The sequence below is a fragment of the Chroicocephalus ridibundus genome, chromosome 10 (assembly GCF_963924245.1).
Source record: "Chroicocephalus ridibundus chromosome 10, bChrRid1.1, whole genome shotgun sequence".
Taxonomy (NCBI): Eukaryota; Metazoa; Chordata; class Aves; order Charadriiformes; family Laridae; genus Chroicocephalus; species Chroicocephalus ridibundus.
This window is the reverse complement of record NC_086293.1, coordinates 24,703,019-24,729,314: the sequence shown is the minus strand read 5'-3', so window position 1 is coordinate 24,729,314 and position 26,296 is coordinate 24,703,019. Positions and strand designations below refer to the sequence as shown.

General features: G+C 38.8%; 2 protein-coding genes across 19 annotated transcripts in view; one reads left to right on the top strand and one right to left on the bottom strand.

Annotated features, from left to right (window-relative positions):
* The window catches only part of CHDH (choline dehydrogenase), a 57,010-nt gene that overhangs the window by 4,544 nt on the left and 26,170 nt on the right, over positions 1 to 26,296 (bottom strand). The window lies entirely within an intron of this gene.
* The window catches only part of CACNA1D (calcium voltage-gated channel subunit alpha1 D), a 201,088-nt gene that overhangs the window by 167,300 nt on the left and 7,492 nt on the right, over positions 1 to 26,296 (top strand). For 16 of the 18 annotated variants that reach the window (XM_063348334.1, XM_063348325.1, XM_063348328.1 and 13 more), the window contains 10 exons: positions 104 to 231; positions 346 to 442; positions 2,011 to 2,113; positions 3,218 to 3,319; positions 8,563 to 8,693; positions 19,042 to 19,158; positions 20,674 to 21,041; positions 21,352 to 21,378; positions 22,291 to 22,440; positions 24,171 to 24,334. In XM_063348334.1, the coding sequence (XP_063204404.1) occupies positions 104 to 231; positions 346 to 442; positions 2,011 to 2,113; positions 3,218 to 3,319; positions 8,563 to 8,693; positions 19,042 to 19,158; positions 20,674 to 21,041; positions 21,352 to 21,378; positions 22,291 to 22,440; positions 24,171 to 24,334 (1,387 nt within the window). The remainder of the gene's footprint in view (positions 1 to 103; positions 232 to 345; positions 443 to 2,010; positions 2,114 to 3,217; positions 3,320 to 8,562; positions 8,694 to 19,041; positions 19,159 to 20,673; positions 21,042 to 21,351; positions 21,379 to 22,290; positions 22,441 to 24,170; positions 24,335 to 26,296) is intronic. The other 2 variants (XM_063348326.1, XM_063348336.1) reach the window with 1 other exon arrangement.

Sequence of the window (26,296 nt, the reverse complement as noted above, 5' to 3'; positions counted from 1 at the left end):
TGAGATCACTTTGAATTCCTAACCTATTACTTCCTCGTATTATTGAATATTTTTATAAAATTTCAAAATAATTAAGGCAGATTGTTCTTAATTACTTTTTTAGATTATAAACTTATTTGTGGCTGTCATTATGGATAATTTTGATTATTTGACACGTGACTGGTCTATTCTGGGCCCCCATCACTTGGATGAGTTCAAAAGGATTTGGTCAGAATATGACCCTGAAGCAAAGTAAGTTAGATTATTTCTCTGGTAAGATTTATCTGGTAAAACCCATAAAAGCAGAGCATAGTATATTGTTTGGGAATGGATGTATGTTTGGTAACTGATGTGTGTTCGTTCCAGGGGAAGGATAAAGCATCTTGATGTGGTTACATTGCTGAGGCGCATTCAGCCACCGCTAGGTTTTGGCAAATTATGCCCTCACCGAGTGGCCTGCAAGGTAGGTTTTACCCTGTTTTCTTTCTAGGTTTCTCTCACAGTTAGTTCGTTCATTCAATTCTGCCCAATATGTGTCGCATACGTACTATAATCCTGTCTGTTCACAAGGTCTCTTTCACCCTCAAGTTTTCCTATTTTTTTGCAGGCTTAACGTAAACCAGCAAAATGAGTGTCATTTATTTCAGCCTGCTCGTTTGAGTAGTTACCACCAGTGTAAAATTGTTCCCAGAGCATCAGAGTTAAAGGGGTCAGTCTCCGTAAATCTATCCTTAGTTTGTTATCGTCCCGTACATGAACTACCTCATCCCAGCATTTCTGGGGACCCAGTGTCACATACAAGACTCCTTCAGCTCACTGACATTTCTGATTTCTCTTCAGTCCTAAGGAGAAGAGGGCGATCACGCATTTAAGTGACAATTAAGTTTTGATACAGTACTTTTACAGTTGCATTCATGAGAAGTTTGCTGCGTGTGAAACCTAGAAATGAGATTGAAGGGTGGGGACTGGAAGATGATAAACCAAGCTGGAGTGAATAACTGTGCGATACAGTATGTAGCAGTGAGTGAGAAGACTGAAAAGTAAAGGGAATATAAAATGGCGTGGAATTTGTCAGGCACAATATGTAATTTAGATGAGGATTAATTGCATTTTAATATAAAAGTTGAAAAGCAACACAAAAGAGATGAATAATTATTATGTTCTGTGACGACTTTGGAACTACGGATATTGTGGTTTTAGCAATTTCCGCTGGAATAAGATCAAGCCTTTTAATTGAAGGATCATTACAACAGCACTGGCATTTGATTTCTCGTATATCTGTTTTATAAATAGGTAAGTTGACGTATAAAACACTGGGTTCAAATGGATGCCAAACCTATATCTATATGTTAAGATAAATGATCCGATTGAGTAGTGCTTTTAAACTAGAATAGAAGAAAATCCAAGTCAGGCATTAGGAAAAGATTTTGATAGATGAAATAGTGTTTTTCTGACAGACAGGGTCACAGCAATACTGCTGTAAAAGGTGAACACTGTGCTGCAGAGATGGACTAATCCAAAGAGGAAAATCCCTCCCACTAATTCAGTACAGATAGCATGAGAGTTGCACAGCGTCACTGAAGAGTTACCCGAGAAATGAGACAGCTTACACACGGCAGACCAGGTGCTGTGGTCTTCATGGAGCATGAGGCCGGAGGAACCCATGGGAAACCTGGAATGTGACAGCACCTGGAGGGCATGCTCTTAAATACCTGCATTTGTCTTAATACTTGCACAGTGTGACTTGTAGCCAAGGACTGTGCTTCAGTGTTTGCAAATTAACTCAATAATTCGCTCATGATAACCACTGGCCAGCTTTAGCTTTTGTAAAGGCATGCATGTGATTAATACCGGAAGGGAGTGATACGGGGTGGTTATTATACACAGCTAGGATGGAAGGCTTATAAAATTCTTATGCCTCTCTGGATATTATTCTTTGAATAAATCAGCTTTTCAGAAATGAATGTGACAGGAGTTTGTTCTTTTTAAACCAAGAGGCATCAAAATTTGTTTTCCTTTTCTCATTTACAGAGGTTAGTAGCCATGAATATGCCACTAAACAGTGATGGAACCGTCATGTTCAATGCTACTTTGTTTGCTTTGGTTAGGACTGCTCTAAAGATAAAAACCGAAGGTAAGGTTCTCAGCTGTAAAGCCTTTACTGCCCTTGTAAGAAGGTACAATGAGGAAAAGTTACAATTTACTTTATTCGTTTTGTCGGAACATGAATAAGGCTGCTTTAGTCTCACTGGATTCGGTTTGCTTTTGGATCATGGGTTTTATTCACTGTTGGTGGGAACGGTTTGCTAGAAAATGGAAGAAAAGGGGTAGTGAGGCCAAAGCCCAAGAAATCTCAGAAATTATTACATGCTTTTACCTGGTCAGATAAAAACATGTAACAGTGGCATAACAGGAGTTCCACTGCAGAGACGGAATGAGTTCCCCTTTCTGTCCAACCAAGATGCTCCTTCCTCACTACTCTTTAACTTGGTGCCTTGGATCCCACGCTGGTGCAACTGCAACTTTTGCACACTTGAAAGCAACATCCCCAGTTTAGTGGAGGCCGGGTCTGACTGAGTTGAATGGACTTCTGTCATTTGCATCAGAGAGGGAAAAGTTTTAAAAAATAGTGGTACGTTTTAAAGAATTTTGCTTTGAATTTGCATACATTTTCTTTTCGTTATTTTACCATCTTTTACTACTTTCTGTTCCATGTCTTCTGCTATTCTCAGCAGAATTTGCGTTCCACTGGTGATAACAAACTGATTTGATTAAGCCCCTCGGGCATTGCTGCTGTTTAGGTGCAAGAGATGCAAAACTGCTCAGGAGTCAGCTGCCTGGACTTCCAAGCTTGTACAACTGAGTAATTAGTATGATTAAACAAGTAAATGATCTGCTTTGGACCAAGGAAGAAGTGAGCAAGTCATCACTTTCGGCACAGTTTAGGCAGAAGTTAGTAAGCAGCGACAGAGTAGAGCCAAGATCTGTAAATCACCGCTGACCTCTGCAGTACTCCGGAGACTGATTTGGAAGCCCCAGGAGCTCACTGTCTTGCACCCTTTCTTCTCTTTAATTGTTGGAGTATTATTATCTGCCACTTCATGTAGCTTAGGCTTGCTGCAAAGCAACCATATCACAGTCTTTATTTCTATACAGCTAATTAGTATCCAAAGGATCATTCGTTGCAGCTGGCTGAAACTTAAATGCCATCCTCCATTTTTCTATTTCGTTGCCACAGGTAACCTAGAGCAAGCAAATGAAGAACTTAGAGCAGTTATAAAGAAAATATGGAAGAAAACGAGCATGAAGTTACTTGACCAAGTTGTCCCTCCAGCTGGCGGTCAGTCTGCTAAACTTTGCAATGTGCTATTCTCTGTGCATTTTGGTGTTTCTAGATTGTTAGGAACCAAAGAAATAAAATTACTGAATTTTGCAATTATGATGTCATTAAAGGACAACAAACAATAATAAAAAAATAAACATAGAGAAAATTATATCCTGTTAGACTAGATAATGCATATAGGACTGATAAGTACAACTTCCTTAGATCAAAGAGAGGAAAATGTTATGCTGATTTCGTTGCTTGAAAAAGAATACTTTGTTAGACCTAAATCTAGTCTTGATTTCAAGACATTCAGCAAAAAAACCTAAACTTAGTTTGCTTTCAATGCATTGAGCAAAATAACATGTTTTGTACTAATTAAGCTTGACAATGTACACTGCATTGTAGCTTATATCCTTGCATATGTTGGATACTTCTGGGAGAAAAATAAAAAAAAGCCAGCTTAAAAATATTTTTTTTTGCTAAATTAATAAAGTAAGAGGCTAAATTATCTCAGTTACGCTAGGTTAAACCAAAGCAGTTCCATAGTCAACTGGTAATGGAAATGGTTCAGATTTATGCCCGTATGACTGAGATATGTATATGGCCCATGTAAAGAGATGCCTAAATTCTAAGGACGCCAATATGTTTGCGAGAATTACAAGGCACGTAAATTAGTTGTTCCTACATGCTGTAAAATGACATATCAAATATTTGTTATATCTCTCTTTTTAAATATATATATTCAGATATATATATTTAGCCCTTTTCAATACATACATTTTTATGAATATGCTGTAGTGTAGGTTTAGGTGACTGTTTTTTACTCGCTTTTTCAAGTTTTAAAGGTGCAGGATCTGTTGCATTGTCACCCACACCCAGGATATATTTGTCTGAACATCCAACACATAGATCCATTGTAATAATCTGGTATTTCTTGTAGTTTACTGTACTTCTGTAGTGTTACGGCAGCTTTCAAGACTGCTCAGGCTCAGGTTTGGAAGCAGACTCAAGATCCCTGGCCCGGTGGCGGCGGAGGCTGCTCCCTTTCCGAAGGTGATGCGCTCAGTCTCTGGGGCGAGGAGCATGCTGGCTGCGCTGCTCTTCAGCATGACCCGAGGAGCAGCATTAGCTTTGTCGCTGGACGGAGCCACTTGCTATTGGTGTGGTGGCTGCCAGGGAACGGTGGAGATGAAGGCAAAAGTCTAGCAAATTCGACTTTCCAAAGGGAACTGATACTGCACATTTAAAACAACTTTTTGTGTTCTACTCTGTTGGTTTTAGCCTTACACCTAAGTGCTTGCATGGCATAGATGAATTGCTTTGTTATTGTTGTAACTATGTGCTTGAGCTTTTTCTGCAGCCTCTGTTCCTTTCAACTATCAGTCTTTCCGAATATTCTGAAGCAATTCTGTTTTAGGGTGGTGGCATGGAATTAGTGTTGCCTCTTGCCAACTTTATTCCCCTCCATTTTTTAATCGAAATAGAGATGCATGCTTCAGAATAGTGAGCTGTGCCTGCCTAAATCAATCTGACAAAGAATCTCTAAAGATTACATGCCTAGAACTAATCTTACATAGTAACTCACCGTTAACTTCAGCTTCATTTCATGGCTGAATATAAGCTGTATGTTTATTTTCGGCTGTACTAAAATTCATTGCTAATATTTATTCTGCAAATGTAGCTCTTTGGCATAGCTAGAAGGCTGAAAACCTGGATCACTGCTCGATTGATAGGAAACAGTATGGCTTCTACAACCCGCTATAAATAAGAACATGTTGGGAAGTCCTTAAGCTTTCCAAATTTTTTATTTCAGTTTGGTTTGTTTCTCTGCGGACCTTGTGTCATGACTTAACATGAAAACTGAAAATATTCTAACCCACCTAGAAGGAAGAGAAATACAGCTATTTTACATTCCTATGCCAGAGGAGCGCAAAATAGCTTGTTATACAGTAGAAATTAGTTTCTATTGGTGCTTAATAGTCAATAGAAAAACGTGTATGGCAACAACACCAGTGACAGCTGATAGTAACAATCTGCTAGGAGACAGAAAATTCTCTTCAGTATAAATCAACAAAGCATCCAAATTCAGTACATTAACATCACTTGCACTTAAAAATACTAAGCGGTCTAGTTTATAATGTTTTTCTCCAGTATGAATTTTGCTGGTGTTACTGAATGCTAGATCCTTCCTGTGCTCGTGACCATGCCTCCAGAACACAAACAGAACAAATATTTGCAGAGCAGAATGAAAATAATTGGTATAGAATGATAAATAGATGCACTAGAAATGGACAGTTAGTTAATTATTGGTACTGGTTAAATAACTCATTACTACAACTTAATTAAACTGTTAATAGTTAGCAACACATTTTCAGTACCGAAAACTGAAACTGCTTTGCAAAGCCATAGAATGTCAGTCAAATGCCGGAATGGATGAATGAGTTAACATTCTTAGGAGACTAGAGAGTAAGAGAAATACATACAACTTGCTAAAGATTCACCTGTATTCTCTAAATGCCCCGGTCTCCACCTGCAGGCTCATTTAATCCTGCCAAATACTTTTTGCCCTCTTCCAAAATAATTCCTTTTGCTGTGAGTAATTGTAGCTATAGATTTGTCTATTCTGTGGTCAGTTATGCTTAGCTGCCTCCCTATACCTGTCCATATCTGGCTATATGTGTGTTACTCAAAAAACAAAGTCAAGGACGGCTCCCCTTGGCCAGGCTTTGGTTCTCGTGTGCACATGTCTGCAGTACAACTGACTGTGCCTGCGAGGCACACACGCATCTTGTTTGTACGGACAGACCTTGGCATGTATAATCCAGCAAACCTGTGATGCATTCGTCCAATACGCTTATAAAAAGTTGGTGCATGGCCAGAGTGATCAATAAGAGCCCTTCATTTCTGCGTACTGAGACTTTGCAGGTACGGTCGTCTCAGGTACAGTCAGTCGTGCAATGTCGTAGCCTGACTCCAGCCATGCTCGAAGTGCGCCCCATAGTCTATGTTACAGCGAGTCTGTCACTTCTATGTGCTTGTTCTTTCTAGGAGCCATTTGCTATATCACTTCCTTAAAAGTTCTGTTCAAATACTTGAAAAAAAATAGTATAAAGGATGGGGAAAGGCTTATCTGGGGATTTTGACCAAGGCTACGTTGCAGATCAGTGGATTCAGCTAGGCTGAGGAAGGCAAGTTCAGATTAGATGCTTTATAAGAGAGATCTCTTCCTAATACAATACACCATTAGTCTCCTGAGGAGCTGCCAAGAGAGATTACAGATGAACATCAAAGCAAACGTTCACAAAAAGTTTAGAAACTAGATCTGGGGAGTCGATTGAAGAGCTTTTTGCCGCTGAGACTGAATCTGTAGACTGGTGAGCTGTTCTGGTGAGCTGTGGAGTTCCCGCTGTTTCCTACCGGGAACTGGGGCTGAAGAGATGTCGGTGTTGGGCAGAGCAGGCTCTTTGACGCGCTGAGATGCTTCCTGCGACGGACTGGTCTCCCAACCAAGATGCTTTCCTACACTTAAAGCGCTGGGAGAATATATCCCTGGTGCATTTGTACTGAATTTAAAGCCTGTGGTACTTTCTCACGTGCATGCAGCCCATGTCAGACGTTATACTGAGACGAGCTTGTTTTGCATGGGAGAGGATTCATTTTGAGGCAAATTTTGTCACGGGTGAAAATGAGTTTAAACAGTATTGCATGTGGATTGGATTTCCCCATCCTTTTTATTGATGTGAAAGCAAGTCACAAAAAGAAGAAAGTTAATTAAATTTAAATTAGCAAAAGCTGTCATATTATAGGTAAAAGTACTACTAGAAATACTGTCCTTAGTGAGATACATTGGGAAATATTATTATTGAGAAAATGAAGACAAGAGGAGACTCTGTTTTAATCGACTGTTAATGTATGACGTTACAGTATGTGACAATCAATTAGAGAATTTGATTGACAATCGATTAGAGAATTTGATTGACAACAATTAGAGAAAAAGCTTGCGTAACAGAATGTGTTGGGAGGGAGACGAGGCAACACAGCAGAAAGGGAAAGAGACAACTTAATGCCAGATAACTGAGGGGGGAAAAAAGTGTGTGAAAACAAAAGCAATGTTTTTGAATAGAAAACTGTTCCTAGTTTTCTGGCAAGCGTTACTCATCAAGAGGCCAAACTTGCCCAGCTGAATCATTCAATGGGACTCAAAACAGGCACATACATTCTTGACATGCTACGAACTAGGCAATTTCGATACCCTCATATGGTACCTGCCTTTGAACTTTGAAATCTTTGAAATTTGGATTTTGTTCCAAGCAGTGACACTGTAAAAATGGTAGGTTTTACTGCACTTGCTGTTTGCATATCTTTTGAGTTGTACTAAATTAACTGATGGAAGTGATTTTCATTTCTATCAGCATTGCAGAGCTGATACAATAATGCAGGAAAGCGCCATGTTGTTTCATATTTACTGTTGTCATCATCACCTATCTTAGAAGGTGGCTAAGGACCACATCTTCACTTAAACAAGAATCTCATAGGAAATATGTGAAATGGTAACCTCTGTGGGATTTCCGCAGAGTCTAGAATCTGTCTTACTGGGTGACAATAAGATAGCAGAAGATACAGCCAAACATGAGCATCTGGGACACAACTAAAATTTGAACTGGTTGATGCTCAGGTATCACAGTGAGGGCATGACACCAGTAAAAAAATAAAAATGTGCATAGCAAAGCTGGCTGTAAAGATGTCAACGTCCTTGTGCAGTAACAACAGTGCTGTATTGATACACTGACTAAGCGAATTTGCTTCAGCAGTGGAAAAAAAAGAGAGATGCTGTAATGTTGTTAGCAGGACTTTTATTTTTTTTAAATAGAGTCGCTCTTATGAACATAAGTGTATTTAAGTCGTAGTAGCTTTTATTTTAATCTGTTTATTCCAAGTAACTAAAGGCGGTCTTTCAGCTTTTATGCATATACAGACATGTTTATGGCTTTGTTAGAAACTTACACGAACTTCCTTAGAAGTACATGAGACTCGGTGAAGGATTGTGTTTGCTTCTTTATTAAGGATGAGTTCACTTAACTGAGCCTAAGCTGCTTGCTAAAACATTGCTTTTACGCTAGTTACAGGTTCGTTGTTGTAAGCTGAAAGCATAGTACCTATTGCACCCATCACGTTTCTGCCCCCAAATCAGGTACGGGTGTACAGGCTATTGATAAATGTGCTGACTTGGGAGAGATCTGTCTGGTCTGTTCATTTAGATGATGAGGTAACCGTGGGGAAGTTCTATGCCACCTTCCTGATACAGGACTACTTTAGGAAATTCAAGAAACGCAAAGAACAAGGACTGGTGGGGAAATATCCTGCGAAGAATACCACGATTGCTCTGCAGGTGATTTTGTTTTTACATTTTTAACTAACCATTTTGTGAGCTTACTCGAAATAGCAGGTAGATGAATATTGGTGATTGTGCAGTGCCGCAAGGATTTTATTTAGCTGGGACACTTTTGGCCCTTACTCATCAGAAAGGTAAAACGTAATCCTGCTATTCTGTCTATAACAAGGTAAGTGCAAAACGTTATTCTCTGGGGATTACTTAAATGGTAGCAACAGTTATAAAATTTCTTAGCAAGTCTAGTTGGTACATCACAGTCTAAAGTTGCTGATGTAAAATCAGATAAATGAAGTTCTGAATTATCATTTCCATCCTTTGTTTTGCTTTAACTGTTTAATTCCTTGTGTTCCTACAATGCTGTAAGCCAGTTCTCGGAAAACTTCCTAATATGCACAATCTTAAAGAGGTTTTTATATGGTATCATTTTTCTTCTTAATTCTCATTGTTCTTTTTCTTTTCCTTTTACGATTACTGGTGAAATACCTTCCTATCAGCATTTTTTTAATTTTTGTATTATTCTATTGTATTTGTATTACCAGTATTTTTAATATTTTTGACCTTCACATTCATCAATTTCTTCTATAGGCAGTAATAACAGCATACGGCGTTAATGTCATGTACTTCTCTCTGTCTCTTAAAACAAGCTATCAAATGGAAACCAGGACGCTAGATTTGGCCATCTGTCTCTCGAGAGGCCTGCAGCAAGCAGTCCATAGAGTTCATAGGATCTAAAGAGTATCTTCTGAGCGTTTCGTTCCAGCGATACCCTTTGTATTATGAGCTTTGAAACAGGCAAATGGAAGGCTGTCCTCAAATAATTCCAGACATCATACACTGCACCATTTTTATTGGATTGGGACTTTTTGAATTTCAGTTAGGGCTAAGTACATGCTTACAAATGTAGATATTTAATGTTTCTGTTAGCTTTTTATTCTGGTGCCAAAATTTAGGAATATGTTGTGAAAATCACTTTCTAAAAGGGGAGGAATACGTTAACCTGATTCAGATACTGTTGTCTTTGTTAAAAATGCTGCAGGTTTGTACTTTGATCCAGCAGAGTGATCTTTGCTGTCTTAAGTGGGTAATTTGTTTCATTCCTATTTCCTGAGAATGTCTCTGCTCTGAAGCATCTGTTCCAAGTCACCGTAAGTGGAAGAGATGCAACGGGCGGAGAAAGACTATCACAACTCTTGCTGTTGACGTGTGAGCACGTGGCTTGCCAGGACAGTATGAGCTGTATTTGCATATCATGAGAGAAGGGAAAATTATGGGGAATGGAAGGGATAAAAAGACTGGAAACAGTTGAGAGAGAAATGAAAGACATCAGATTTTTAGGAAGGACTTTGCAGATTTCATTTCGGAAGTATTTGAGCATAAGAAGTTCGAACTTAGTTTTAAGCCGCAGTATTACAGTTTTCCATTTGTGTTTTTAAGTTGCACACGTACCAATATAGAAACAAACACCAACTTTCTAAATGTGAGTGTGCTCTGTTGTTTATTATCAGATTGCACTTCCTTTTCAGTAATGAAGATGGAGTGCAAGATGAAACTGGAAAGAATTAGCTCTTCCTCTGTCTTTAGACAAATATTCTTCAATTAGGAACAGGTAAAAAAATGGCCATGAATCTCTGCTAGGAGTCTGCAAGGGCTTACGGGATTTGAGGCATGGCACTCCTGGGTTTTTTTTGCTGATTAAAACAATGCTCCTGTGGTAATAAAATGAGCCAGGCTCTAGTAGATGGGACGGTTATTTCTTTCTTTCTCCCCATTTTCCTCTGTTCTACTTTTGTCTTCCTAACAAATCAGTAGTAACTCAACTTGAATTACCAAATAAAAGTTGAAATGCCATTTCAAAGAAAGCTGAAACCTCTGGTTGGGAAAAAGCCCAGTCTTACAGGTTTTCAGTCCAGCAGGTAAAGGAATAATATAATTCAATATGGGAAGCTACAGCAAGTCAGATTCAAAGTCAAAATGCCATGTTTGTTGGAATACTTAATTATACGAGGTTTAAAACAGACCTGGGTATCTTTCTGAAAGAGATGTTGTGTTTCAACAAGGAATTGATTTCTTCTGATCGGTCCCCCCGAGAACAGTCCTGTGGGATGTATGGTAGGGAAGGCAGTATAAATGATCATGGCAGGGATCCTTTTGGCATTATGGTGTATAAACATCTGATATCTCTCCATTTTCAGCTTCTTCATTCCAGGCTTGCTTGTGCAAACCTAAATGCTTACAAAACTTAAATGTTTTCAAAACCCTATGTTCTTAACAACTATTTTTGGCTGCATAATTTATGGGTATACCATCAAACTTCTTTTTCAACTGCACAAATTTGTTGAACGATCTGTGAAAGGCTTGTAATTATGAAGATGTTACTTCAGTTCTTGGAGAGCTAATAGTAGCTATTTTCCCGTTTATTCTCTTAAATGCTCTAACTTAACCAGTGTTTGCAGATCTCTCTGGTAAACAATATACTAAGAAAAGCAGAAACCTGCAATATCACTCTTTCTCTCATGCAATTTCTTAGGGAAATTGTGATGACTGTTATGTCAATGGATGCCGCAATTCCGTTGTAAACACTGAAGGAACTTCCTATAGAAATCACAGTGGACTCACATCTTTATTACCCAGTTCATCCAGATGAATTTACTGTTTGTTTATACATCTCTGCATAAATTAATCATACGAAGTGTGCGTACAGTATTCCAGCACCTGACTTTGCTTACTAAGCTATGGGTGGAACAGACTGTGAAGAAAAAGAAGTTCTAAATTAGTCAGCCTTCTTTCCTCTACGGAGGGGAAGAATATCCTCCGCTACACCTGAGTTCCTGTCATTGAAATCTGCAGTAAGGATGGGACCTTTATTTTTATTCTTGGCTGTATTTACCTTATTTTTTTGTTGTTTTGAGAACTTCATTTTTGAAACTAGAAACTTCCTGTAACCAGAGCAGGGATGTGACTTCAGCAGCAGCTTTTCGTTAGTTTCTCCTTTAAACTAGTTAAGATTTCACAGTATCTAGTAGTCTTGATAATACCACTGCAAACAGCTTCTGCTTTCTGGACTGCTAGAAGAGATGAGAGCAGCATCCTTTGCCTGAATTTTAGTTGGTTGCATGTGACCAAAACTTGCCTACTCTGTCAAGGGAATGCAGCCCCTCACTATTTTGGGGCCAGAACCTAGACCCAGCTGGAGTAAAGAAAACAGCTTCTTCTGATACTGGGTTTGAGAAATGTCTGGGGAGGAGAAGGAACAATAAAAGTTTGGGTTGAGTCAGGAAATTAGAATGGAGCTCCCTGCAAACCTGGATTTGCTTTGTGAATGCCGGAGCATGCTGCAGGCAGGAAACCATCGCCTTTCTCCACGATAATTGCACTCAGGCTGGTTTTCATTCTGCTCAGCTTGGTTTTTCCTCAAGGATGCGGCGTTCGCTGTTAGCTTAGCCCAGGCTGCTCTTTGGGTACTTGCAGTCAGGGAAGAGGAGGCACTCCAGGAGGTGAAGTGAGTCTCTGGAGATCATCTACTCAGGCTGTTGAATAAAGTCGTCTTGCCACGAAGTTTCTGCTTCCTCCTGACTCACAAAAGGACACTTCAAATTATAATCAACAGCAGTTTGTCTAACCTTGCATATTGTCACCAAAAACATCTCCAGAAATTAAATACCAATGTCCCTTGGAACTACAACAGTCTGTCTTCTGCAGGCCTGGGGGTTTCACTCCTTGTGGAGGGAAGAAAAGCAAGTGGCTCTGAAGCGGTAGGTGACCAGTTCAGGTTGGCTAGCTGCTGTCGGTTTTGGGGTGGTATAGATGCTCCAGGAGAAGAAAAATTCCTTGGGGCTCACAGTGCCTTTCATGTGCTATTGACTGAGACTTAAGCAGTGAGAACACGTGTATTTTCTTGGTAAAATCACAAAAAAATTATATTTATAGCAGTAGTTTAACAGATGTCTTTTTGTAGTGATGGAAATTTGTATTGAGCCAAACAGTCGTCACATTGCTAGTAAAATAAATGTTAAGTGAAGCATGAACAAGTTTAATTACTTTCATCTAGTACTTAGAGAGAATGAATTAATTCTACGCTATTTTTCCTAGGGAAGACACTTACTGTAAACTGTAACATTTGCATCTATATTTCGTATTTATTTACATATAACCCTCTTTGTTAATAGATGCAAATAGAAGTTAAAAGCTATTTCCCTTCACATCACAAGTACACAAAAAGCACCGACTCATTGAGCTGAACTTGATTTTGGGAACACGTTTCAGATTAAAGTAATTATGCTTTTTTCTCACTGAGAATTTTGTAAGTAATACCAACCCTGCAGTAAACAACAAAAGAAAAAATGAAAAAACCTTTTAGTAGGTATCAGCTGAGGGGTTAATATGTTGCTCGAGTTCGATTTAATTGTGCTTCCAAGGTCATGTTGTGTTCCCAGAAAGGCTCAGCTTGAAGGGAGCCTGGGTGTGAGGGGAAGCACAGAGCCCTTGTGTAGATGTGGAGCAGAGCACGCAGCTTCGGGGTGAGAAGATGGGCTCCAGGCAGAGGCAGAGCACTGGGGGAGCCGGGCTCGACCACTGTGTCTCTTACCTTCACTGCTATAGCGTAGGTCTATTCGGCTGGTTTTCTGCATGCTTATTCTCTTGTCTTAGTCGTTCCTGCATTGTATTCTGTTCATACTAACGCCAGTTTATTTTTATGTTAAAGTGTCAGCGTAGCTTTGGGGTTTTTTTCTTCTTTTGGTTTTCTTTGCTATAAAATAAGCAGGTCGTAAAAACATGTTCATTATCTACAAATATAATGGTTTATATGGACATTTTCAGAGTCACAGGCTTTCAGTATTCTGGAGCTCTGAAGACCTAAGTACTTAGAATTCATGTTTCTACTTTATTTCAGATCTAGTGAGTTTATAAAGCAGTATATTTAAATATCCATCATTCTTCTAAAATCTGTGAAGCAAAGCTTACAAGTGTCTCTTCCATTTTCCTGGTATCACTGTAAGATGCCTCAAAAGAGGGAGCACTGTGTATTTTACATGACCCAAAATAGTTTAGGTGAAAGTGATTCTTTTTATTTAAATAAGGGTATCATGCTTGCAGTTCTTAAACTAAGCTTAAATCGCATGTATATGTAGGTTGCACCGTACCTCAGATGGATGTGGGCTGAGTTTGGGTACAGGGAAAATTATCTTTTTGTAGTTTTAGTATTTATAAGCATTTAAATATTTTTCTAAAAGTCATGACTCTGGATTCTTGCATTATACACAAATTTCTTAATATAAGACATATATCTAAAATGGTGTTACTCTTTTATGCATACTATAGGTGTAGAAAAATGATTTAAAACCTATTTGGCATTTGTTAAAAGTAGGCTTTAAAATGTTTCACTGTTTAGTGTTTTAATGTTTAACTTAACTTTTAAATGTTTTGATGTTATGGCGTGAGGTGCTTTTAAAGCATCTTTAAGCTTTTCTCTCTCTAAATAACCAGTTCAGAAATACAGTTTTTAGTCATATGACATTTTTTTTCTCGCTGAGGGACTTCTACAGCTCTGTTATTTCAGCATTTGAAAGCACATGTGTGTCAGAGACAGGGGTGTCATTAATTGTCTCTTGAGATGCTATTTAGGACACAGCCCTGGTGTATTAGTGCCTTGTGCCGTCTTGAAAACATTGCAGGTGCTATTATGGCTCATAAAGCACAGCTGCACCCAATTATCATGTTAATTTGAAGTCATCTCGTGCGTTTACAGGAAAGCCTATTTAAGGATGTTCCTGGGTTTATTATGTGATTATGTTGCTCAGCACACTGTGTCACTGGTTTGCTAACGAGCCATTGGACTGATAATGGCTCATCTTTCTCATGCCTACAAGATAAAAATTAAGCAAGGAGGGCGTCAAAAATGAAATTCTGCAGAGAAAGGGTCTGAATAAGAAATAACAACTTTTGCAAACTTCTAGTGAAATCTCTAGAATAGAATTAGAGGCAATCAAACACAGTAGCATTAATCTCTTCTTCCCCCGCTTCAAAGAAACAACAACAAAATAGAAAAAACTGAGTAGAAACAACAGGTGTCCTCTTGCAGAACAGCATGAATAATTCACTGGTGCAGTTGTGATCGATGGTATCCTTATAGGACCGTGCCTAAATGCCTCTTGAATGTTTTATCTGTTCTGTTAGACTCTTTCATCTTCCAATGTCTTTGATGAAAGCAAAATTTGCTAAAAGGTATAGGGTAAATGCACATAAATATTAACACCCATGTGAGGAAAAAAAAATAATGTATTTTTTTCCAGTTACAGGTACATCAGACAAGGATATTTGGGTATAGCAAATAATAATGCTCTGTGTTGGAAAGTTAGAGGTGAACAGAACTGAACAATTTTGTGTTCTGCAATATACTGGGATTATTAAACATGGTTTCTTAGAAATGTTATCCGCCTGACTGATTTAACAGCCTGTGAACCAGGCGGGCTTTCAGTCTGGTGAGCTCAGGTAGATATTAGATGTATATATGGTGGCGGAGCTCGCCCCTTGCTTCTTGAAATTACGTGAATTGTATTTTGGCCCTCAAAAAATGGCAAATAAATCAGTATTTATTATTCACATTTCCACTTATTTAGGAAAAAATTTTAAAGGTGTTTTTTTACTGCTGAAATGGCATAAAAAAATCTTGAAGCTTCCTATAAGGAAAGGCAAGAATTCTCTGGACATAAGAAAATCTTCAGGAATTAAGAATCTGCCATAAAGACTAAGGAGATAAGGGAGACTAGAGAGAGTGTGACCCCGTTGGTAATCTTTACCAACCAAAGGAAATGTTACGAAAGCTCTTATATCAGTCTTTGGTGTCTACTTGTTTTTCTGTTTGGGGAAAGGAAAGAGGATTTAGCTGTGATTTCCTCTCCTCTGCAGCTCTCTTAAGCCCTACTCAAAGACTGTGAGGAAGTAATTGCTGTATACCACTTAAACTTCTTTTTTTTTTTTTTAAACCATTGTGGCATGGTGCTTCAGGAATGTGGCGAGTCTTGAATCGTTGTCAAAAGGTCTTATAAAGTTCTGCTTAGGGAAATAATTGCCTCCTAAGAACTTAAGCAGTCGTAGTGAAACAGAAACAAGCAGGCCTCTGGCAAATGTAGACAAATCACTACCCAGGCTGCCTTTTTGAAAAGTCTCATCTACTCAGGTTCTCTTCTAAGAAAAGAAATTATCTCAAATTTAAATAGAAAAGTTTTTAGAACTTCACAAGTGAAGAACATCGTATACTCCCCTTGCCCCCTCGTGTGTTCTAATGTCTCTAACGTTCTTGCTGGGTAGACTAAAATGGACAACGTTATACAGGGAAACGCGTGCCAGGAGGACTCTACTTCCTGGTAAACTAGTGGAGGGATGTGGGAAGGCTGGTTTGAAATTTGTGTGTGTTCTTCTATTTAAGAGATCTTTGATTTGGTTCTGAAGTGCTTGAAAGTGAAGTCAAATGTTTTATTAGTCCATGCTACCTCTGTGATCTTCACAGAAGACACGAAGTGTGTTCAGAGGAGGGATGTTCCTACTGACTTATAAGTACCAGTTCCTGCATTTTCACATCAGCCCCCCCCCTTCAGTGGTAGCTGACTGATCTCATTGAGAATTGTCTTATCAGTAAGAGCTCAGTGTGAGGATTTGTCTCACTACGTGGTATTTTCCTGTTCTAAAAATTGTTCTTAGAATGCTTAGAATATTTTTAGATTACACCAGGTAAAATGAGATCGTTCTGGGGAATAATCACATTAATGATAGAGTTCACAAAATTGTTGTAGATCCTTCTGTTAGAGCAAATGAACTGAGAAATATTTTAATTCTGCAGGCAGATGTTGCTTGTAGAACCTGTGGCTTCTGTACTGGTTGTGAGTGAATAAAGCTGATCAGTTTAGTTTAACTAAAATATACTTTCACATAGGGCGATCCAGGTTTTAGTCTTCCATTGCTGACTGTGTCATTGCAAGAGATCTGTTGCGTGAAAATGAGTATTACTGAGGAGAGATGAGATGATAAAAGCAGCGTGCTTTCTCTTGAATAAAGGAGTAATTCACCAAGAAGTAAACCAGAAAACAGCTGGAAATATAGTCAAAATTAAATTGCTATTGAAAATGTTGCTGCCAAACACATGGTTTTTCTCAGCTTTTAGCCATATATTTATGGGACTATGTCACTATTAGCAGCCAGAAATATAAGGTGGTAGTTTTTGCCAGGGTGAAAATCTAAAATACTGAGATTGTGTTCGAGAGTGTTGTGTTCCCAGAAAGGCTCAGCTTGAAGGGAGCCTGGGTGTGAGGGGAAGCACAGAGCCCTTGTGTAGATGTGGAGCAGAGCACGCAGCTTCGGGGTGAGAAGATGGGCTCCAGGCAGAGGCAGAGCACTGGGGGAGCCGGGCTCGACCACTGTGTCTCTTACCTTCACTGCTATAGCGTAGGTCTATTCGGCTGGTTTTCTGCATGCTTATTCTCTTGTCTTAGTCGTTCCTGCATTGTATTCTGTTCATACTAACGCCAGTTTATTTTTATGTTAAAGTGTCAGCGTAGCTTTGGGGTTTTTTTCTTCTTTTGGTTTTCTTTGCTATAAAATAAGCGGGTAGAGAGTGTGAAATGCAAATACCTGTTCTTGCTGATGATTGAATAACCAAAATATAACAGTAATCCTCTGCTAAATAAATACTGCCATTGCCTCTGTGAAATAAATAGAGGGCTTCGGTCTTCTACTTTGAAATCCGTACCTTAAAGTGTTAATTTTACTTTCCTTTAGCACCTTACAAAATGATGACTTTAGCAACCTTGCTGAGGTCTTGACTATGCAATTAGCATAAGAAGTGGGAGAAAGCACAATGTATTCATGAAAGGTATATTGTATATTAACTCACTAGTAGGTAATTTTTAGAGCCTTGTTCAATTACAGCATAACTCTCAAAGTTCATCCCTGAGGAAGAAAATATAATTGCCAAATAGATGTAGCTAATATGATCAGTCAAGCGTTGCTTTCAGGAAGTCAGATATTGGTATGAGTGAATCCTGGAGAGGAGCCTGTAGGAAATCTGCACTGTTAGATACAAAGCTTTTTGGTTCATCCCTTCCCAGCTTCTGATTGCCCACACTGCATAAATGCCATTTTGCTCCCCAGCAAACCAGGTGTTTCTGTTTAGAGCTGAACCTGGCAGCAGTTCTGTGGTGTACTCCAGGGAACGTGTGTGACGGGCTGTGCGAATGGGACCAAGCCACCTTTGGTGCCCTCCGAGGTCCTTCAGCTCCTTCTGGAGCTGTGAAACGTGCAAAATTCTCTACACAGCTTCATGCCACCCCAGGACGAGTAAGACGCCATGTCATGCTGTAGAAGTACAGCGCTGATGGGGCTGGGACAGCCCTCATCTGCATCAAAAAATGCAGAAAAGTAATAAATCAGGCTTTTAGGTTATAATCAGGAATTCAGCGAAGTGCTGTGCATGATTATTAGTAGTATAAGTGCAGTGTTAGTAATGGGCTAAACAAACAAATCTTTGATTTCTTCTGAATGTGAGGAGTTTAAAAAAAGAGTTAGGAAGAACGAGATTGCGTTTTTTGCTTCAGACCATGACAGCCAGAGTTAAAACGGGAAGAATGTCTCCTTTTTGAAGTAAGGTCAGCCTAAACAAGAGCACTGAATTCTTGGCCCCAAGCGTGATGTCTGCTTTGTCTCTCATGTGCCGGTCTGTCCATGGCAGTTCCAGCCTTATCCCTTTTCCTGAAGGTTGTTTCCTGTCCCAGGCTTGAGAGGAGCATGAACCGACATACGCTGAGGTCCGTGCTGCTGTAGCTACATGGTTTTCTGTCCTAAACCAAAGCTTTCAGTCAAATATCTGTATATCCCAGTGCAGTGCAGATGAGCTGGAATTATTTCACTGCTTTCTTTTCCATCTGAGCTCCGCTAAAACTGCTGTTGCTATAGCAAAGATCTCCCTGTGTTTCCTTTGTGGACACAGGCTGCAAACATGTTTTTAACATTAAATGTACATCTCATTGAAATGCATTTTATTATAGTTCTTGCTGATTACTTTTAACTTATTATAAGATGAATCTTACTTCCTTAGGGTTCCATAAACATCAGTGGTCTTTTAGTCAGGATCCTACACTGTGATAATGAAGACGCGATCACCTCAGCAGGGTTGTACTGGAATATAAGGCTTTTATTAATAACAGTAAAGGGACATATAGTAGGATGCATCCTCTGTGGATGTCAGGATACAAAAACTTGTTAACTGTCCTTTAAAATAAATTTACACGCCTGTAATTAAAGAACGAAAGAGAATATGCATTCCTAATGTATTATGATATTGTCATTGATTTAGGCAGGACTAAGGACACTTCATGATATTGGCCCTGAAATACGCCGAGCTATATCCTGTGACTTGCAAGATGATGAACCAGACGAAAACAATCCAGAGGAGGAGGAAGATGTTTATAAAGTAATGTCAGAACACAGCTATGTGAATTGTTTTATCATATAATATGAGATTAAAGAATGAGCTTATCCCTGAATATGGAATAATAATAATAATAACAACAACAATAATTAGCCCCCTCAAACCAGAACAATATGAATATTTTATAAATAAATATATTTTTCATATCTATGGATAAAACTCGTATTACCAGGATACTTGCATCCCATCCTAAATTTAGGGAGCTGTTCCTGCAGGGTGATTCTCCTGCCCCTAATTCTTTCTTGTTAATTCTTGGTTTTTTCTTAAGCAAATCCCAAGACAAGGTATGAACCTTCCCATCTCAAATTTTGACAGCAGCAAGGTTAAACTGGAAGTGTCTTAACTTCTGCAGTGGCAGATAGGAAGAAAATGAAATTCTATGCAGCCAAACCGCAACAGACACAGAGCTGCGTATTTTAAAATGAGTGCCTGGAGTTACGCAGGAGTCAACTAAATATAAATGCCATTTCCAATTTCCTGTGAGGGCTATCAATAAGAACCAATCAGAAAAAAAGATCAGTTTTCTCTTTTGCACTACAGATATCCAGCCTAATGGTGAATGTGTAAAGTTGGTATTATAATCAGGAGCGAAGTGCAAGCCGTTTGTCAGCCAGCAAGAAAGCTTAATTTTTCACAAGCATTTCAGAAGAAGCAGATGTAAAAGCATGCTTCTGCAGTAATTGTGGCCTTTGCGAAAAGAAAGGAGGATGTGGCACTGGAGACAGTGCTGCAGCTAGCACCAGTAGATGCATTTCTCTGCCAACCATCGTTACCTCCTGTCTTCCCTAGATTGAGCTTCAGGACAGACTGCTGTCATCCAGGACCCACACCTGGCTAGACAGGGAGGCTACGCAGTCTGGGTCAGATGTAAAAGAGAGCTGCATGGCATAGTCATAACTTAGCACTCCATTCTCTCTTTCACCACCCATTACACTCCTCAGGGCTGATAAAGAGTTACTCCTCTTTCTTGTACCTCTGCAAGAAGAAAGAACGGAGGCACTGAAGCCTAATGTTACCTACTTGAGATATGCTTGCGAGCTGTTGCATGGCACTCCATCCTGTCTGAGTGACGCCTGGTGCAAACTGACGCTCTGGGAGAATAGGAGAGAATTCCACCAAAGCGTTCGCAAAAATTAAGCAGACACATCCCTTTCTGAGGAAGTTGGTGCATGTTCATGTATGGTAATCCGGATTTCTCCTGTGTAATAAAATGTGGAGAAAGCTGGATGTCACACTTAGTTATATGGAAAAAGAATAATGATCACAGCATAATGTTGATTTGACTCTGAAATACAAATATTGTCATTATCACAATCACATCTCTATCACTTCAGGAGATCTCATCTGAAGCATCATAAAATTAGAAAGAAAAATCACAGATTATTTGAATTGCTACTTTTGAATGCATGTAGGAGAGAAAAGTAAGTTATCACTGTCAAAAACATGTTCTGTGTAAGGTATCTGATGTAATGTTTTCTTTCTCTTCCCCTAAAACAGAGGAACGGTGCCCTCTTTGGCAACCACATAAACCATATTAGCAGTGACAGACGAGATTCATTTCAACAGATCAACACCACACACCGTCCCTTACATGTTCAGCGGCCTTCCATTCCATCTGCAAGTGATACCGAGAAAAACATATATTCTCAGGCAGGAAATTCTGTATACCACAATCATCACAATCACAACTCGGTAGGAAAGCAAGTTCCAAACTCAACAAACGCCAATCTCAATAATGCCAACGTGTCCAAAGTTGTCCACGGAAAACACACAAATTTTGGAAATCATGAGCATAGATCTGAGAACGGTTACCATTCTTACTCCAGAACGGATTATGAGAAGCGTAGAAGGCCAAGCAGTAGGAGGTAAACTTACAAATATGTATTTGCTTTTAAATAAATGTATATATTATAAATAGACTATAAGAAAACTTATGCTACGTGAAACTGATTTGTATATTTGTCTTCATTTCTGTTGCCTACTGATGTATGAAACGTATTTAAAATACAGCTCTGACGTATGAGAAATCTATGTAACTGTAACAAAGTGTGAAAGTAGTAATTTTCTTTAAGGTGAAATTAGTTTCAGCACAGACATTGTAATCAGCAATGAATTTCTCTAAACTACCTTATTTTAAAATATCTTTCTCCTTATTGTCATGGCTTACCTGGATAGAACGCGCTACTATGAAACATATATTAGGTGAGTTGATATTGTTCTGACATAATTGAAGAGGACAAAGTATTTTTTTCTTTTTCCCTTTTTTCTTTTTCTTTTTTCCTTCTACAATAGAATTTTCAAAATTAACTGTATGACAGTGCATATGCCAAATAACTTAAGTGACAATTTCGAAGTTGGATTTTCCACTGCCTGCTCTAAAAGGGTAAACTTCTGGTAAAGTTCAAAATTATTCAAGCCATTTTAAAAGTCCAGGCAGTTTTCAACAGACGAGAGATCACACCTGGTAGATCGCATCTGCGGTAGACCTTGTTGAAACTTGACTTGCAAAGACTGGAAAAACCACTGGGTTTGGCTTTGATAACTATTAATGTGTACAGTTCCATTTATAGGGGACCCAAAATCTTTCCTAGTCTTATGTCTGAATATTTTCTAAGACAACTTTTTAAAGTAGGATGTATTGTGTTGTTTGAAGTGCATTGCTCAATGAACTTTCGGCGCTAGTTTTTAATGTCGGGATTTGCACATCCATTTCAGATTTTTCTTGGAATAACTCAGTGAGTGCTTCTTAATATTTTGGCCATTTGGCAAACTGCAGACATTTGAGAGGGGCTGTGTTTCTTCAAAATACTCCGAATTTATATTTTGTAAAAATGTCTTAAATGTATTTGACTTCACTGAGCATCCCCATAGTAATTATTTTCCTATTTGTACCATAAGGAAATAAAGGGAGGTCATCTTTAAGAAACGCATAAAATAGTCATGTTCTGAACTGCGGTTCTACAGAGTTTACTATAACACCACATTCTGACGAGAAGAGCATTGCTAATGCTTGCCTTTTTTATTTTTTCTTGGAAGCATATTAAAAGAACTATGTATAAAATATACAATATATAATTTATATAAATAAAATAAATATTTGCTTGCTACTTACAGATCTGACTCTGGTGATGGGCGTCGACCTACTATTCGCCGTGAAGAACGTGAAGTTCAAGACTATTGCAATGATGATCATTATTTGGGAGAGCAGGAATATTTTAGTGGAGAAGAATATTATGAGGAAGACAGTATGTTGTCAGGAAACAGGTGAGGATATTTGTTAAACTGGGAAAAACATTTCAATAAATGAGTTGCATATCCGTAAATGCTGTGCTAAGCACACTTACACTGGAAATTCTCTAATTAAGTTAATATTCCACAACTGCTGGCAAGTGAAATGGGGAATTGACTAGTGTGTGTACCAGAGATCTTCCGTATTTGTATCGTGTCCTGATGCCAGCACAGCTTCTCTACCAAATTCAAAGGAAAGCACAAAGTTCCCTTGAACCGAGTATGAACTGGATGGTGCATAACCAAAGAAACGTTTCATTTATAAATAAAATTTCACGTACAAGGAAAGACAGATCAAGCTCAGATAGAGGAACTTTTAGAAATGGTTTTCTTCTTTTAATTTAACTTAAAAAGAAAGGTGAAGCTGGTAATCTCTGGACTAAGATCATAAGGTGGTACTACCTGGACTGATAAAGAATTGGAGGACTTCCTTTTGAAAATTCTCATTTTACTTCTTTATTAATAATCCTCCTTTGTCTCCTTAGTGCAAATACTTAGCAGTGTCAGAGTTGTCCTGGACTCTATGTGTTTGGAATAGATGTGTTTTAAGTTTTATTCATAAGCTTTATGGAAATGCTATCAATTGAATTTTAGTCAACAACTAGCATTTCTTACAAATTTGTATTACTGCCTAATGTCCAAATCTGTAGTAATGTGAGGCTCCTTGCTGTAATTGCAGAGTTCTACTTTAGTAAATTGGTTCCTCTCAGTTTTCTAACTCATTTCTGTTTTCTCCAGCCCAAACTTGGACTAGTCTCCTAGTTAATTAGAGTATTTCTGTCCAGTAGGGTGCTTCCAAGGCGCAGTAGTGTGTTTAACAACTCTTGCCTGTTCCTGTGTATTTAACTCCCATGATCTTTGCATTCAGTATCTTAACTTCAGATCTAAGAAGAAAAGGCCTTGATTTAATTTTGGTAAAAATTGCTGTGTTTCCCTTCTGCTGAATAAATTCAATAACTTCTCAAAAATATTCTCCATTTCTGTCAATAAATTTTTATCTTGAAGTCCAGCCCAATAGAGGAATTGATTGCCATTTTATCTTAGACCTGTAAGTGCATATTCATGAGTGCCAGACATGCTTAATTCTCCTCCTCTACTGTCTTTCTTCGCCATCTGAATTCTGGCAGGATTGGCACCCTGATCTGCATCTGGTTGGTTTGCATAAAAGCTAAGATTTGCACGAAAGCTAAATTTTACAGAATTCTCAGGCCACTAATTTTTTTATGTAGTTACAGTCAAATAACACCCTTCCAAGATTTGATTTTCAACAAGAGAAGTATCCAGAATATAAAAGGCTTAAATCTATTCTCTGAGTTTCTGTGCTCCGCACATTAAGCAGGGTTCACAAGACACCATGGCAGGAGTAGAACAGAGTTGTTTTATTTTTTTTAAGTAATATACAACTGAGATCCTACATTTTAGCTTTTACTGGTAAGAATAACTTCATTGAAAATATAATTTGATAAAAATTTCTCCAGAGAACTTACTATGTAGCTATACTAGTACAAGAGCATATGCTCACTATCTCAAAATCAGTTTGTATACAGAAACTGCGTTTTTAAATTGAGTCGTGTCATTATATAATGTAACATTTGGTTTTCTTGCTGGAGAAAGAGTAGATTTGAAAATCTTCTAGAAGAAATCTAATAGATCAGTTTACAGAAACTCACTGAAATAACATTTTCATTATTGTATTTTAAATGCAGGCACGTATATGATTACCACTGTAGATATCACTGCCATGAGTCAGATTTTGAGAGACCAAAAGGTTACCATCACCCACATGGTTTCTTTGAGGAAGACGATTCCCAGATCTGTTATGATACAAAAAGATCTCCTAGGAGACGGCTGCTACCTCCGACACCAACACGTAAGTACATTAACAACAATTTGTTAGCAGATCTAGAATTATTTAAATGCATTCAGACATGTTCCAGTTTAAAAAGGCTTCTTTTTAACTTGGATTTCAAACATGACGTTTCTTGGTTACTGTTGCTAGTGGGTTATTGCCTATGGCAGAAATATCTCTCCATCCTGAGAGACTGCTCAGAGAATCTGTGGATCCTAGCTCACAAGTCAGTCTTTCTAATACCTCTTGCCTCACTCGTCCAATAATATAAAAATAACCAATTTAATCGCCAGTTTTAACTTGATTCTCTAAATGAAGAAAGAGGAGGGTAGAAGGCAGCAGTAATTTGCTTTGGAGCTTTGATCAGAGGGTTTCAGTCCCTGTGCCCTTTATTCACAGCTACAGACGTGCAAGGTCCTGAGCCAGGGCGCAGTCTCTCTGGTGACTCACCGGCTGGCACTTCCCCTGTCTCTTAGCAGCCCCTGCCTAATGACAGTGTAATCAGAGCCATTTACGTCCGTACCTCGTACTCTTTCAGTCAGCACTAGAGACTGAACTAGGATAATTTTCAGGGAAAAAAAAACAAACAAGAGTGAGCTTAATGGTGCTTTGGTTTGGGTTTTTATTTTTTATTTCCTTGCTTTTGAAGTGTCTTTAGGTTTTTAACGTGAGTTTCTTAAGTCTCCGTGAAAAATAAGTGTCTTATTTTCAGATTCACGTTGGTACTTTATTCTGCCACCTCAGGAACAATGCTTAATATTCTGTGTTTCTTCTGAAGCAGAAAATGTTTCAATTTATAGATGGAATTCGTGTTGTCAACTGATTTATTTTTTTTTAACCTGTTTCTTTGATTTTCATTTATTCTCCTCCTTAGGTCTTTCCCTTGGTATCTCCTTATCTCAAGCACAATATCGCTTTATCTGCATTCCTAAAAGCTCTCATGCTTCCTACCTTGTAATTTTGCTTTAGTATGTTCCGGGCCATACTGCAGAGATCAGCAGTAATCCTCTGGTGAAACCAGGCACAGACTCAGAGCTCTTGGATTTTGACCTTGGACCTCTGACACTTCAGAGAGTTCGGGTTTTGAAGTGCAAAATAAACCTCTTTCTAATGCTCTCTCTTGGCGCACAAGAAACAACCGACAGGTCCATGCAACCCCAAAAAGTACTGTTACCCATAGTGTGGTCAGCAGAGCCGGGTCTGTTACGTCTGTCTTTGGATGATGCCATCTAACCAGGGCCACCCAGGCAAGACAATACAGGATCGTTTCTAGAAGAGTCTCCACGGTTTGTCTGCCATCAGGTGGATTGGCTTTTCTATCAAAACCAGGGTTGTCTTTCATTCTGGTGATGCTACCAGCCAGAGTCACAGCCCGTGTATCTGTGGAAGTACGACTGTAAGGACCCTGGGGCTTGGAAAATGGGTTTCGGTCCTTTCTTATCTCAGACACCCCAAAGAAAATGCAGGTTTAGATTTAAAAAATAAAAGTCTTTCAGATCTCATGGAGCAGGATCATTACACAATGTCTGAGGTACAGTTTAGAGCTACAGAAAGCTGTAGTAAAGGGCAGCAGCAAAATATATTATTATATAGTAAAGGAAACATTCTTCAGCAACACTGTCAGTGCTGGATCCTCACTTTTGGCACTCAGCTCAAGACAAGACTAAGAATGGTCTCTGCTGTTTGGCTTTCTGACCTTAAGGGGCACCGATGGAAAAAGCAGAAAGAATATGAAGTCTCCCACTACAGAGAGTAAATAACTTGGATGAATGAGAGTGAAATGTACAGAAAGCTGCTAGCTCTCTTGCCATAGCACAAGGAAAAGACATCAGACAAAGGGGAGACTGTGAAGGTGTTGTCTCAAAACTCATGGGATGGTTTACCGGGTGTGCAAGCCAATAACACACAGAGTCGAGATTAGCTATTTGTCAGCAGTTCTCTGCAGAAAAGGGTGCTAGGGGGCACTTCTAGCACACCCAGCAT